This window comes from Phalacrocorax carbo, chromosome 11 (genome assembly GCF_963921805.1).
Source record: "Phalacrocorax carbo chromosome 11, bPhaCar2.1, whole genome shotgun sequence".
NCBI classification, from domain to species: domain Eukaryota; kingdom Metazoa; phylum Chordata; class Aves; order Suliformes; family Phalacrocoracidae; genus Phalacrocorax; species Phalacrocorax carbo.
The window spans coordinates 21,050,725-21,066,157 of NC_087523.1; the positions used below are offsets into that span (position 1 = coordinate 21,050,725).

Consider the following 15,433-nt stretch of genomic DNA (forward strand, 5'->3'; position numbering starts at 1 on the left):
CACCTCACCTGGACCAGCATCGTAGATTGTAAGTATAACCATGACAAACGGTAAATATATTAATCTGCCTTATTTTCAGCTTGCATAACTTTTTGATACAACTATATGTTATAAAAGATTTCCCAATTGCCAAAACAATGTTTTACTAAGCAAAACAAACTCGTGCAACCTCCCTGGAAAACTTCAAACGTAACTCTCAGAAATGGAAGCTTGGGTAACTTATTGAGCAAGGATTTCCTATTTCTAGTTTGCTTTCCTGCATGGAGCCCTATGGGGGAAGCGCATAGGCCGTTCACAAGCATGGTGACAGGCGCAGCCAATTTCTGTCATTCTAAAAAGGAGGTTTTACACTACATCAATTTAGCGCAAGGCTCAGCGGACAAAGGAGCTTTAGCAGTGACTCTGATTTTGCTCAGAGTTGCAGTCCTGTGGTACTTCTAGCTGCAGCTCTATAAATAGAGAACGAGAGACAGAGTCAGTGGTGCTAGACTGCAGATCGGCCATGTTGCCAGCAAACTTGTCTTGAAAAAAAACATATTGTGACTGGCATGACCAACTGAATCCTGCTCCTTGCCTAAACTCATAAACAAATTCTTTCATTGACAGAACCCCATGGGTATTTGTTTCCTTATGTGGAACTCTGGAAAAATGTCGCACGCTTCTATAAGTTTAAGCATTCGTTTTAGGTGATGCAGTGGTGCCACTTTCAATAACTGAATATCTTAATCAGAGATGCCTTGAGAGACATCTCGTATCAGAGTGATGACAGTATCTTTATTAATAGAGAGGTTGGTTTTTCTCTAAAGAGGAATTCATTGAATGAAATGATGTAATTTGGCTAATGAAATATAATGAATGACACAAACTGATAACAAAAAAGTAATGTTCTTTCAGGGCTTTTGTACTCATTATGAACGAGTTCGTAACTCTGGCATAAAGCACATGTGGTTGTAGATGTACTTTTGGGCGAGCTCTGCTGTTGTTATTGAAGTATTCAAATTATTTCAATACAGTTGTCCCAGAATATCCAGCTGAAAAAAAGGCTCCTTCTGGTCTAAAATCTGCACAGTGACTTACCTGCCGGTAGAGTCAAATAAAGTCTCTGCCCCTCAGACTAATACTGCGAAACAAAGAAAATTAGTACCACTTCGTGCTTTGTAGAAAGCCAAATGCTGATACAAGGTTGCTATATGGTATATATTAACACTGAAATAGGTATCTTTGAATAAAAAAATAGCATGATATAATGCATTACTGCTGAAATAATGTGAAAAAATAATTTGTGATACTTGTAAACCAAATTTCTCTCTCTGCAACCAATAAACAAAAGCAAAATACATTAATCCAGATATATCTGCTCTAGATTCTTCAAGTTTTAATTTGGCTTCTTATCCATGTGTTTAAAAATTGAGGCAGAACAAGGGGTTAGTTTTCAGAGCTACACTGAAACCTAATGCATTTGACAGTGGCAGAACTGCATCAGTTTGTTGTGTTCAGCCATGTGTTTAGGAAATGCAGCACAGCCAGAAAGATTGTTCAAAGATGTCACCACTTGTGGTTGATGCTACATAATAACTCCTCTTTTGTGGGGGATTAAAAAAGAGGAATCCAGAGAGAAGCCTTCAAAAGGAAAGGATTTTGCAAATATGCATTTAAATGGCCTGTGGCAACTTATTCCAGACAGAGCACTCTCTCCTCTAAGCCACTCTCCCTTTCTGATGTGGGTGGAGGAAATAAGATGAGGCACTCGATGATGAAACGAAGAAAGTGCAGTCAGTGGGGAGTTCATTCTCCAAGTCACAGAGGGACACTGTTAGAGTTAGCTTGCGTTTGAACCTCTTGTATTTAAATGAAATGCAGTCTTGAGGTCTGCTTTGCCCTGAATTCCTGTGTATTGCTCCAGCTAAGAACTACTGAATCCAGCTGAAGAGGGGTTGGCGGGTGCCTACCCTTGTCTAGAGAAACAGGACCAGTGTTGTGCCGTGAGCAATTGCACCCTCTCCTGGTTATGACTTCTCATCTGTGTAAGAATGGCCGAGAAGTTTATTGTAGTCACAACTTATATGTTATGCCACATTATGTCTATGATATGACCAACTATCAAATGAAGTTTGGTTTTATCACACACTACCGCAGCCTGGGGCTAGCTGAATAATGACACTTGTCCCAATTAAAGCAAACAAGGGACAACAGTTCAGGACTATTACAAATCCAGGCCTCAACGAAGCCGCTAGAGAAAAAGTGGTGTAACTGCCATCAGAACCTGGCTCACAGCACATTATGGACCTACCAAAGCCTTGCCAAAATGCAGACACGCACTTACAATCCGGCTGCTTGCTAGATCTGTTTCCTGAGACCCTCTGAAACCAACTCAGGGCTAAGTCTAGTATTGCTCACATGCGACTAAACTGAATTTTCTCCTGATGTTTGGATAGGCTTATATGCCTTAAGCCAGGTTTTCTCCCTTTTTGGAAACATAAAATGCTGTTTGTTCATTTCTTCACCTTTCTTTATCACTATTTTGAGAGTTACTCTGGGATAGAAGCAGCTATTTTGGATAAAAAAAAATAAAGACTAAACCCTAACAATTTTTAATGTTGTTTTTAAGATTGGAAATTTATTTTGTTGAAGAGCTTACTTAATCCAGTCCCGTACATTTCTTAACACCTCTAAAGGCCTTGGAACATTGCTGCACCTTAGATATTTTTTCATTTTATGGGTTAGGTTTCCCCTGATCCCAAGCATGCTGACACAGAGACAGTCTGTGGTTAGCTGGAAATTTGCAGGCTTTGTCTTCAAGGTAATCTTTGTTTTATGACTCCTCTTTTTCTAACATTTTCCAGGATTTATTCTGGGAGGGAAGAGTTGTCCAGCTTTTTAATTCATTTTATTTGGTCTCTGTATTTTCCGTTCTTAGTGGTAACAAGGACAAGATGTGCTAATGTAGGCTAATAATCATGCTATCTATAGCCTTTTATGTCATCTTTGTACATAAAATGTCCCTATTTCCCGTAATTTATTACTGTGTGCGGATGAGAGATGTTTCACTAAGCTTAGGTGAGGTAACATGTTGCTAACAGAGCTTGGAAAGGGAGGGCTTTTTGCTTGGGAGATGTGGGGTTGTGCTCCTATTCAATTGTACTCCTTCAAAAAAAACCAAAAGAATCAGATTCGATCGTAAGACAGCATCTCAGAGAGGATCGAGTGACTGCCTCTGGTGCCAGCCCAGCGCTGCATGGTATTGCACAGAACACACCCTGACGCTCACAAAGCAGGAGGCTGCGTTTCTCCCCATTTTGACTATTAAGCTGGGCTTTTGGTGTTGTTATTACGCTAACCAAGATGACACTGTGGCTTCTGAAAAGCCCCCAAAGTTTGTGATAGCAGAGAAAGGACAATGTAGACAGGTGGCAGGGAGTCACATGAGAATAAAATATGTGTGGTTGTGGTCTTCCTTTACTACTACTCAGGGAGTCGCTTCCTTTGTTATTTCTTAATTCTAGGTAGTTCATAACATCTAGCTAATGACATCCCCCTCATGCTTCAGAGACTGCCTCTAACTCATCATCTGTCTGCCTGAGGAGTATTTAAGTGGAGCACACAAGCCCTCTTGCACTGCCACAAATTATGTACCAACGATGCACGTGACCCTGAGCCTCTTGCAGGCTTGAGCAGTTTTCCAACATGCTCTCCCAACGCAATGCAAGAGCACAGACCTTGGATTACAGCGTTCCCTTGCTCTAACAATGCGGAGACGAGCAGAGCGAATGTTGTTCTCAGTCTATGCCTTTTTGATTCTCCCTCTCCTTGCCACCAAAAGACTGCCTGTCGCAGGGATAAAAAAGCCATAAAGGTGCCACCCTACTTTGCAAACTCAAGCACTGCTCTACTCAACAGCCAGATAAGGACTAGGGGACTCCTACTAAACCACCCTGCAGTTCTTTATAGATCCGAGAGCTTTGTTTCGGGAGAGCCTGTAATTTGTTCAATTTCCCCATACAAAGAAGCTTTCCTTAGAAAATGTGTTGCAACTATTGCACCAGGCAGACTCTCCTGCATATTTTCTGTCAGTGAATCTAGATAGCCCCTGCTGGGTTTCGGAAGTCGTTCACACCAGAGGCAAAAACATGTGTTATGTGATGTCAGGGGACAGCTAATGCTGTAACTGGGGCTTATGAGCAAAGGGTGGCCAGTAATAGGCATGTATATGTTTTTTTTGAAACTTAACACCTTAATCAACAGATCTACAGAGAGACCAAAAGTTTACTTCTGGAGGAACACAAACAGGATTTTTTTCCCCTACAAATAGCTTGTTACAGGCAGCCCACCCAGCTGAAACCCATGCACCCATCACTCCTGACCGAAAACACACTGTACCGTGTGCCGAACACAGGCAAGTGCTAAGATCACTCCCACAAACTAATAAAGATAATTCCCTGGGAAGCATCTCATGTAACAGTGCATTCCCAATTTCTCCACCTGTCTGTATGTTAAATTAGAAGCACAACATGTTTGTGCATGCTGTGATGCAGTTCTTGGCCTGACCCTAGCAGCTCTCTTACGAACTAATAACAGACTTTATGCTGGCCCAGGTGAAGAAGCTGGTGTCTTATTTGCCTGGGTCGGATGCCTGGTAGCGGGCACTTCAGCCTGCGAGCCCTAGACCTGATGCTACTCATTAGCTCTATCCAACACAACACCCGAGTTCTTCATTTTGCCTCACACCTCCTTCTCATAGATTTAAAATTATTTGGGAGGAAGGCAGTGGGGCGGGAGGAAAGAAATTCCCAGTCAACTGTAATCATTAACTGAAGTGGTCTTTGATTCCTCTGTTGTTTAGTTTAATTAGATGGAATTCATTTTGAAGGCAGCCGCCAATGTCAAAGGCACGTTAACTATAGATGTGAATTATTACTGCATCAATAAAAATAATGAAAAGCTTGGATGCTAGCAGAGCCATTAGGCTTTGGAGCAGTAACAGCTAGTTTTCTGTTTTCAGACACAATCTTTCTTCCTTATTGTGCCTTTCAAATATTTTCATACTGAGAATTTGTGGCCAGTTTTTCTCAACTGCTTCTATTCTTCAGAACTTGCTCTTGCTCAAAGCATATCTAACCAGGTTCAGCCTTCCCTTTTCACTTTGGACCTCTCATATTAACATGGAAATGGCTGGTTTGAGTCACACCAAAGGGCACAGCATCTGTACTGAGTCATACCAATCAGCCTGTTACCCTCTCTGTTACTGTGTTCAATAGCAAGAACTACATGAGAACAGGCCATGCCTGTAGACTTCCTTGACACAGATGCCCAGGTTTCAGCAACACCTTCTTGAATTAGCTGACCTTTTGAAACTCAAGGAAGAACACAAATACTGCTGGTATGCAAAGGTTAACACTGCAGAAGGGCTACACAGATTCACTTGCACTTTGGGCTTGCTCTGATCACTCGGTTGTACTTTGCACCTTTGTAAAGCTCCATGCTTGCTGGGACTGGCCTTGGCTGTGATGTTCCAGAAGAAGACAGTGCATGCACCCAGAATATCTATTACCACCACATAAGCACGGCTTCTTTGTTCACCTCTTATGTGAGCGATCTCCCCACATCCATCCTCAGCTTATGGGTTAGCAGCTAGTGCTGCAAAGCTTAGCGGTCTTAGCTGGGAAGGCCACAAGCCTCCCGCTTCACCTCTGAAAGAAAGATAAACCTTTTACTGACGGAAACAGGATAATATTTCTCACAGCTACAAACCCCAGATCCTCAGGTCCTGCCACAGGGTACCTCTGTGCACTTTGCCTGCAGGTGAGACAGATCCACAGTACCCACTTCACCGAGGGCATGAGGAACACCAGCTGCTTCTAAAACTCTTCTCTTTCCAATTCCCTGCAGAATCTAGCTTTCATGTCATGAGATATCTGACAGCTTCCTTGGGCTTAAAAAGTCCCGTCAGTGATGGCACTGGGCTGACAATGCTAGCAATGAGCTTGTACATCTAAAAGGAATCAGCAAGTCTGCAGAAATCAAGAGTGGCTGGTGGAAAGAGCTAAACTTTGCACTGGACTCTGCACACAGGACAACGAACCCTATGTGAGTAGGAAAATTAAGCTAAACCACATTGTATCAAGAAAGTCACTGGATTTGGGCAAGAATAAAATGGTTTAAGGCAACATATAATTTCTGGTTCACAAAAGCTTGTCTCTAGGCCGTTGATCTAAGATATTTACACAAATATTAAGGCAGATTTTCACTCATCAGCTCATCTGAAAGTGAGTTTTTGAGGTCAAATTTTAAGTTCTCTAATACTATCAAGTGCATCAACCTTCCACCAGCAGATATCTGAGGATTAGCAGCTAAGACTGAAAACTTGCCTTTTATTCTCTATAGTTTCCCCTTTGCAACCATACTCTTCCAGGATTTATTTCTGTAAAGCTCCTTCTTTCGGAAGACATAGGGATTGGTATCTGTTGAGATCTCACTGATTCAGAAGGCCTTCGGACCATCGAAAAAATCAATCACAGACACAAATACCAAGATCCCTTTTCTTTTTATTCTCCTTATTGAGGAATTGCATTTTTAGTCCCATCTGTGAACCAGATTAATTTGGAGCCATCTGCATGAGCAAATTGCTAATTTTGGCAGATACCAGAGAGATGCTAGTATCATCCTTATGTAAACATTCGATGTCAGCTCTGATTGTTGTGAAGAAAACAGCTACCCATAAAGGTGCTTATGGCTACACCATGAACGTGTAGTAATTCAGATGACTGATTACAGCTTTTTAAAGAACGGAAGGAGGGCTTGTCTGATGCGCTGCAAACGCATCCACTGTAGCAAGGCAAAAAATGATGCGAGATCTGTGCAAACTGTGAGCGCTACTCTGCGAGCTGTGATGCATATTTAGTGGAGAACTGGGACCACTCCACAGAATTCACACAAGAGGCTATTAAGAAAATGCCCCTGAAGATCTCATCTGGAGTCAAAGAGAAAATTTGTACTGATTTCAGTAAGCTTCAAAATGTCTGGAAATACAACTGTTACTAATGATAAATTGAAAGTGAATCAAATATGTAGGAAAATGTGAGTTTTCAGACATATACTTCCTCCTCTTTGCTGGGGCAGCTTAGGTGCAGAATCCAGCCTGGCTGAAAACATAACCCACTGTACTGATGCTTGTAGAGTAAAAAAAATTTCTGATACGACTTTTAGGAAAAAATCCCAAAACTTAAAGGTCCAATAGGTTTGGAGACAGAAGATTTTCCTGGAAAAGAGAATTTGTTCAACAGCTTTCATATGTACATTCCCTTGCTCCTATGGTAGAACTGAATCAAAAAATAGGAAGAAGTAATTTCAATTTCCCTGTTAATTCCAACCCCACAGGGCCCCAGCCAGATCTCTGGTTTTGACGTGTACCGATAGAATAGCGCACAAAGTCTTGTTTTCCCATTGTATGTATCAGGCCTGTCCTGTGCACAGACAACCAGAGTATGGTGTGGCATATTTGTGGAGAGGTTAGCTCTGATCTGAAGAAGAGAGTGAGTCTTTTAAAGCCTGGACTTTACTCTTTGCAGAGGGTGAAGCACACCAGCACACCTCTATGGTCTTCCCATGGTGGCAAAAGGCAGGTGCTTGCACCGTGATTATTCTCTCATGAATGCAAAATCTCCCGTAGGTGACAGTATCTTTCAAAACAGCTTTAACTTTATTAGCCACAGAGTTATTCTGGCTGTACCTGGTGAAGTCTTCTTCCCAGCTTTATCAAGAGATGCACAGAGCAGTACACAAAACCATGGCTGTAAGTTGTCAGGACAGGGCAGAACAGCTTTGAGGACAAATGCTAAGTTCTTAAAATAACCCATGTACCTTGCTTAGAGGTAAACCTAAATGGAAATACATCTGCTTGAACATATCACTGTTCAGCACACTCATCTATCATGTGCTTTGCAGCAGCCTTTAGAGAGAGGTGGTTCATGCTCCTTGCTCTCATACGCCCCACGTGTAGAGTAATTTCTTCCCCTCCTGAGACAGCCCTTACGCGCACACACGGCTGCAGCGCGAGCGAAGCGTGTTGTTATAGTTACTGGCTATGACTTACCTCTGCCATTGTCATGGTATTTTCAGTAAATGGCGCTTAAACAGCAGTCTAGCAAATGTTTGCAGAATAATGACTCCCTGTGTTCACCTAATAACAGGACATAAGCATCTCTGCTGTCTGATCTCTTCATCCATATCTCCCTGACCCTTACATTGTGAATGAGACCCTGATTCTTTCACATAAGGAATGCAACAAAGGCCACTTCCTATATTTGAAATTTTTTTTTACTTCTGCTCCCTGGAAAGGTCATCATACAGGGGAAAAGCAGCAGAGCTCTTCGCCTTGGGCAGCTCTCAAGAGACAGGAATGGAGTGCCCAGGACACGTGACCTGTTAGAGACTCAGTGGCTGGGGGCAAAGCTGCTTTGCAGATCAAGTCTGTAAGGGGCCACGGTTTTCTACCTTGTTTTGGGTCTATCTTTTGCTAACTAGATACAGTCACTGTAACCTCACAAGAGCCTGGTATAATGCAACCTGTAACATTTTCGGTCAGGATTGTGGTACGATGATATGGTGGTGGGAATGAGCAAAGATACATGCTCATAAAATGGATTATGCTGAATGATGCTACTCAGCTGCTTTTGAGATGCAAAGACAACAATTAACTGAGCTGACGTGAACAGACGCAAATAGGAGCAGCTCTTCATGCCTGGCAGTTAGGGAAACAAGACTTTGGGACAGAGTCAAATAATAATCTCTCAGAGGCAAACAGCTGGAAAATGGGAACTAACAGGTTTTCACAGACTCCAGACTCAGAATAACGAAGGCGACGCATTGAACATTTAAGAGAGAGCAATCAGAAGAAGCTGCTTCTGCACCTTTGTCCAAGTGCAGCAAGACAAACAGACAGCCCTAATCGGAAACAGGCTGCTACACGTGTCTCAAGGAGCTGCCTTCACATGGGTTTGCTCAGGCAAACTGAACCTGGTGTACATTTAATGAATAGGTTATACTAAACCTTATATATAAGGAGTGATGTGATACTCTCTTACAGATTTCTCAGCCAGACAGAGACTGTTCCATGAAGTGTGAGTTTTTGCTACTACTCAACCGAAAAAAGCAGGTTTTCTATATGTTTTAGAACACATAGGTAGCTGATCAGGACAAAGCTGTGCTAATCTGATTTATCATGTGCTTTTTGTGAAAGCAATTAGGTACAGGATTCCCAAAGGACTTTCTGAGAAAGTCCAGCAAATATAATTACTGAACACATATCAATAGTGCTGTGGAATTAGCATAAGAAACTTGCATTCAGAAACCCCTCCTATATTAGCTTTGTGATTTGACAAGCTAACCAACTTTGTCCCAATTTTGCTTAACAAAGCACTTCTTCCCATTTAACGTTATATTACTATACATGAAATAAATGTTAATTACCATCATTGCATGAACAACCAGTGAAACTGATAAAATGGAAGTCCAGTCCTGCAGCCCTCTACCAGCAAACACTTTCTGCAGTCTACAGATAAGCCTGAACCACAGCCAGGGAAGTTAATCCTAGTTTGCACATAGGATCTTGCATCAAGCCAGCACTAGTCTAAAATGTACTGATGAAATCTGGTCTTGTAACAAACCTTGTAAATAAAGCTGAAACTGGCACTGCATCTCTTCTCCCACACACATGTTCTCCTTCAAGTTGTAAACTTCGCAGCAGACACAAACCTAGCTACAGAAGGATAGCTGCACACTGGCATAGAGATAACGAAAAATGAAACAGACCTACTATGAAACGTATCACTGAACTAGATACGTTGGAGCTGAATTTCAGCGGCTTATTGCTTATCAACCTTACTTCCCAGACCTCTGTCTCTGTCCAGTTAAGCCAGCAAGGCTGTGATTCTGAGTGGACACAAGTTTTGGTATTCAAGAGATATTACAGAAATCCACATGAATCCCATCACTTGATTTCCATGACATTTCAGGAGAAACTTGTCATCAACCTCCAATAATTACTGGCAGTTTCTCATGCTGCTGAAAAAAACTTCTTCTATTCTACTTTCTGTCCTGTTGGTCTATAGGATGGTCAAACTTTCCAGAAGACCAAGAAAAAAATGGCTCATTCCCCACGTGTGGTCCATATTTTGCTGCTTACCTTTTGCCAGACTAAAACCTAGTACTAACGTTTAAATTTTTAGGTCTGATTCTCCATCTCTCTAGTGCTTAAACCACACATTAGAATCACATTGCCACAGCCTGCAGAATGCTGCCATTTCTAAGTACTAAGCTGATTGTTATTGTTTGCTTTGGCTACATAAAATCACTATTGAAAAACTGTGCCCTAAGGGGCCTATCCACTGAAAACATTTTCTTCTATGATTGACTGGTATTGATAATTTTCACACACAGAGGGATGTGTCCAGGTAGACTTCAAAACGAGGCTTGATATATAAGGATTATCCAAGGTTTAAATGCTCTTTTCTGGCAGTGAACATGCAAAAACTCTCAGTGGTCAGTAATATATAGTTTATATAAACTATTCTAGTTATTGGCAGGAGTACTTCAAATGAAAAGAAGCAAAAAAGAAAAAAAAGAAAAGTTAGGGACTGTGTGATATGTGACACCTGTAGTGACAGGATTCAGACTCTTTTTTCACAAAGATCCTTATGTAATTTACTGGTGGCTTTGTAGCTAAGGATCCTTCTCACAAGTCAGAGTTGTTCATTGCTCAGATATAAAGTACTTTTGCTCATGCTGTAACATTATGTACTGCCTCAGCATTTCTGAACTAGAGCGCTCTGGAGATGGAGTCCAAGATGATATGTCTGTACTATGGCTAAGCACTGAAACCTAGCAGACTGTTTGCTTGCTTACAGTTATTTATAAGCTTGTGTGTTTTCAGGATTTACTTATGAAAAGCAATTCTACTTAATATCAGCACAACAGCGTGGCAATAGTTCATATTTATAGATTGTAATATAACTTCAGACAGCCCCAAATTCCTTTACAAAGTGCGTGTCTATAAGTCAACCTATAAATCAGCATGTTCACAAACACTGTAAGACTGAAAAACACTGAGTGAAACTGAAAATGCTGAGTATTTAAGTCAGGCAGAACATGTTTGCTCAGACTGGAAAGTTATCATCCCAACAGGTCTGCCCACGTCTGCTCTGGGCATCTAAAGCAATGGACCTACATTAAGGACTTTGTTTTGTGACTCCTGCACAGACCTCTCTGTGCAGTACTACTTTCCTAACACAGGATAATAGCTTAAAACTGAACTGGAACACTCAACTAACCTGTTTTTCACCACTTGGCTTCCTGTAATTCAGCAGCAACTCCACAGCTCCCACCACCTCTTTCCGTATTGCATACAGCAGAGCATCTCCCACATACACACTGTGGCTCAAAAGCAACTCCATGATCTCCAGATTTTCATTCTCTATGGCTATTAAAAGGGCACTGCGACCAAGAGGATCCATACAGTTAATGTTGATGTTGTAGTAGATCTCTGCCTCTTGCAAGGCATGTTTCACACTGGCATAGTCCCCCTTCTCCACAGCGCTGAGGTAGGCCTTCTCTTCCGCTGAGAGCTCTGCCTCCGCTCGCACAATCTGTAACGGGATCCGATCTCTGTACGGTGAATAGTTTACCTTTTTGTAGTATAGCTGGGCCATTGTTCATAGTGACCGGGCAACCTAGGGGGGAAGAAGAGGCATGTGTAAGTGCCAAAACAGACAAGCAACCCCTATCTGTTCCTCACAGGGGACAATCTTCCAAAGGTCCATCGTGGTAAAAGCTTCTATTCCCTTTTCAAGCTGTTTTATTCTCCAGACAGTGACGGTAACACCCCCTGAGCAACCCCACATTAAAAGGCTACCTGAAAAAACAGACGTTACACTACCGCTCTGAAGAGGTTCGCAGAACAGTAGACACTCAGTATATTTTTTAAATCCAGTTTAACCACTATGCCATTGATTTCTTTTATCTGGTCAGAAGCATGATCTTGTTGTTTATGGATAATCTACTGCATGTGCAAATAGGTGGATTTCTCATCTTTGCTTTATTTCCTGCTCAGTGTTTCTTTCACTCCCCTCCTTTTTCACTGCTGAGCCATGTCCTCAGCATCTCTGAACTGTCAGTGCTGGGAGCTGCTGATCTACACCCTCCTATTTACAGTAATAATATTTATTTTGATTATTTTTGCTGCTGCTTCTCTGCTTCCATCTCTTAAAATAGGTTTTGATTTTTCCCTAATGTTTATTCTTTGGCTAGGTCACAGTTTTATTTTTAAAGCTTGCATTTTTTAAATGTATTTTCTCACTCTCCTCATTTATAAATAGGACCTACAGACAGGCTGATGTAGAAAGCCGCCACCCTTGCTCTCCAGAGGCAGTGATGTTGTTTATGGTCTAGGAACCTGTTCCTGCCCTGGAACAAGTGTAGCAACCTGAATGAATTACTGTTCCTTCTGATGGCTCAAAGAGCCTAGCAGGTGACTTAAGTCATAGGAAACATGGGCTGGACAGGCATTCACATGCAAGGTAAAAAGGAGCGATGCTTATCTACCTCTGTTTGGCATCAATAAACCACACGAAGTCAGGACCAGGGGACACCAGCAGCTATAACTAATTGGATGACTTATACCATCTCCTTGCCCAAAGCTCAATGGTTTTCTGCAGCAAATTAGCCAGTTTTGTTTCATTTCAGCTCCCTGTCCAGGGGAAAGAAGAAGTTTTGATAAAGAGATAATGAGAAGGAGGATCTCGTGGTTCAGGTGCTGAACCGGGAATGAGACGCCATGGGTTCTGTTTTTACCATCCCACCGCATGCCATAAGGCAACCGTGTTCAGCAGAGCCGATTTGCATTTTGCCTTCAGCTCCAGTGTAATGGGCCCGGAGCGGCTGGAGTGGGTGGATCTGAGCTCCAGCCCAGCTGACACTGCAAAATAGTGGGTGGTTGTAGCACACAGCGAAGTTATATCTACGAATTTCCTGGGGAGCCAGATCTGTAACAACAAGTTTGGTATCTCAAAAACTGTGCTCTCTTAGTATCCTGGTTTCCTACAAGTACGAGAAAAGTTTTTGTTACAGCTCTCTGCACATAATGCTTCAACCTGAAGACACGCAAAGGCATTAGAGGCAAAAGGACCTATGATCTGAATAGAAACCATCACAAATATGTTGGCTTTTAGAACTAAGGAACAATCTCGAGTGGCTTAGGAGCTTGAAGTCTCAATAAACTACATGTATAACCAACTACTTTGATTGGACTAAGCATCACAGGTCATTTTTTGTTTTGAAAATGTTATCCCTGCAGGGCCCAGCCAATTCCCGCTGAAAAACTGACAAAACACAAAAGAATGTGGAACAGGTCTGACAACAAGTAAGGACCAAAGAGATCTTTCAGAAAGTAAGGACAAGCCCAAATGGGATAGGAAATTTTTCCCTCGTGTGACAATCCAGCTCAAAGGAGCAGGGAACACTGACAGGTGGGACTGGTGGCAGAGGACAGTAGCCACCGTGTGGAGGTCTCCGGGGGGGAGTCTGCTGGCTCCAAAAAACCTGAGCGATTCTGTTGACAAGTGCAGCTGCTAAAGTGGAACTGGATATTTTTCACTGCTTTTCAGTTTAATTGAATGTTTTGTAGATGGTGAGTAACATTTGCAATGAGTTATAACAAATGTCACCTTATGAAACATCATGCCAGAATTGGATCCCTTTCCAACAATTTTGCAGAAAGAAAGCTTCAGCTATCTTAGCTTCTCAGTGAGATCTCATCTCTCAGTACAACCCCAGTCCAAAAAACCATTTTGTTAATACTTCAAGTACATAAGGAGCTGCAATAAAACCAAGCAGGAAAGACTCAAAGTGAATGACTTGCCCTGAATTCTTTTCATGCTATCATCTGCATAGCCTAACAAACACACACTGCTGACTGGGTTTGGAAACGATAGTATGCAGTATCAAAACAAATCTATGTCTGCCTGGATTACATGGAAGATTTCAGCGAAACCTTTAGCTGTTGAGCCGCCCCTCAGCCTGAGATCCAGCACAATTACAGATGGACCTTCCAAACCTGATGTCCTTCTCTTCCAAAACTGGCAACCAGAGCATCAGTCAAACATGTGGATGGAGCGAATGAGCCCAAGGATCACTGCTCTCTAGCTGTCGCTTCCCAATACCACCAATCTCCTGGAGGCAGGTTTCCTTCTTGGTGAAAGAAACAGACAGTGTTTGTAGATCCTAGACAACTTGTTTGTCCCAGAGTGGTACTGTCTCCTGCTTAACAGTTAAAAAATGATGAAAATATTGATGAAATCCAGGTACAAAAAGGAGTAAGCCATTCATAGGTGCCTAGAGAAAAGAAACAAATGAAGTACTTGAAGAGTAGCAAAAATAGAAACATAGTCACATTAAAATTTTTTAATCTGTGCAGAGAGCCCAAAGTTGCACGTTTTCCATACAAATTCTCTTCACAGAGGGGCATTTTCTGCTACTTAATATTTGGGGCAAGGAAAATTTTTTCCAGTCTATGCCTGACTGCAGATGCATCAGACAATATACAATGACTGGCTAACGCAACAGTGATACCTGCAGCACAAACAGGTGTAAAAAAACTAAGGGAAGCACACAACAAACTACACAAGATAAGGGGAAGAGGACTTACCACTCAGTTTGGACTATATCACCTCTCTCAATCTGGGTCACCCTTCTCCCTGAACTACTATTCCAAATCTTCAAGCCATTTCAGCCTGACACGACTTCTAAGTTGCCTGGCACAGAAATGAGAGCTTTAGCCTCTGAAAATCAGCCATTCCTGGCAGAAACAGCTTGTCTGGTTTGGGGAAGGAAGGTTTCCAGCCACATTACTTTGTCTAATAACACAAAATGGTTTTTCTATCTCTGCAAAAATTTCTCTGCATCTTCCAACACTCAGTTCAGACGTATTTATCCCCCACATCAACAGGGCCACTTTTTTCACTCTGAAGAGTGAAATGGCATCACAGCTGCCACAGGAGGGTTTGCTGGGATCTCCTGCTGCCTGCTTTTGGGAAGGACACGTTACAATCACAAGGGAATGGTATTATTTCAGTCGAAGGCTGAAAACAATGGCTTTTGCTGAAAACTAGTAAGTGGCTTTATACATGTCACTGTATGAAATCTACAGCCAGCGCTCTCTAACAGGCACTGCGCTGTCCTCAACAACCCTGCCTGTCTCCCACCTTGGATCACGACTTGGGACCAAATGATCAGTTCATCACACTGACATATCATGCCCAGGTGAACCAGAGATTGCCATTCAGCACCAAGGGAGAAGAGACAACAGAAAGAACGAAAATTAGCTTTCCTTTCTAACATTTCTTGTCGGAGGGAGAACATCATGAAAACTACCAAGTTTAGTGAT

At 42.1% G+C, this 15,433-nt stretch overlaps 1 protein-coding gene across 1 annotated transcript in view; it reads right to left on the reverse strand.

Moving 5' to 3' along the window:
- Positions 1–11,715, reverse strand: part of TRPC5 (transient receptor potential cation channel subfamily C member 5) — a 73,873-nt gene extending 62,158 nt beyond the window's left edge. Inside the window, exon 1 of the mRNA XM_064463375.1 lies at positions 11,325–11,715. Within this exon, the coding sequence (XP_064319445.1) occupies positions 11,325–11,702 (378 nt within the window). The 5' untranslated portion in view covers positions 11,703–11,715. The remainder of the gene's footprint in view (positions 1–11,324) is intronic.
- Between the last annotated feature and the right edge of the window lie 3,718 nt (positions 11,716–15,433).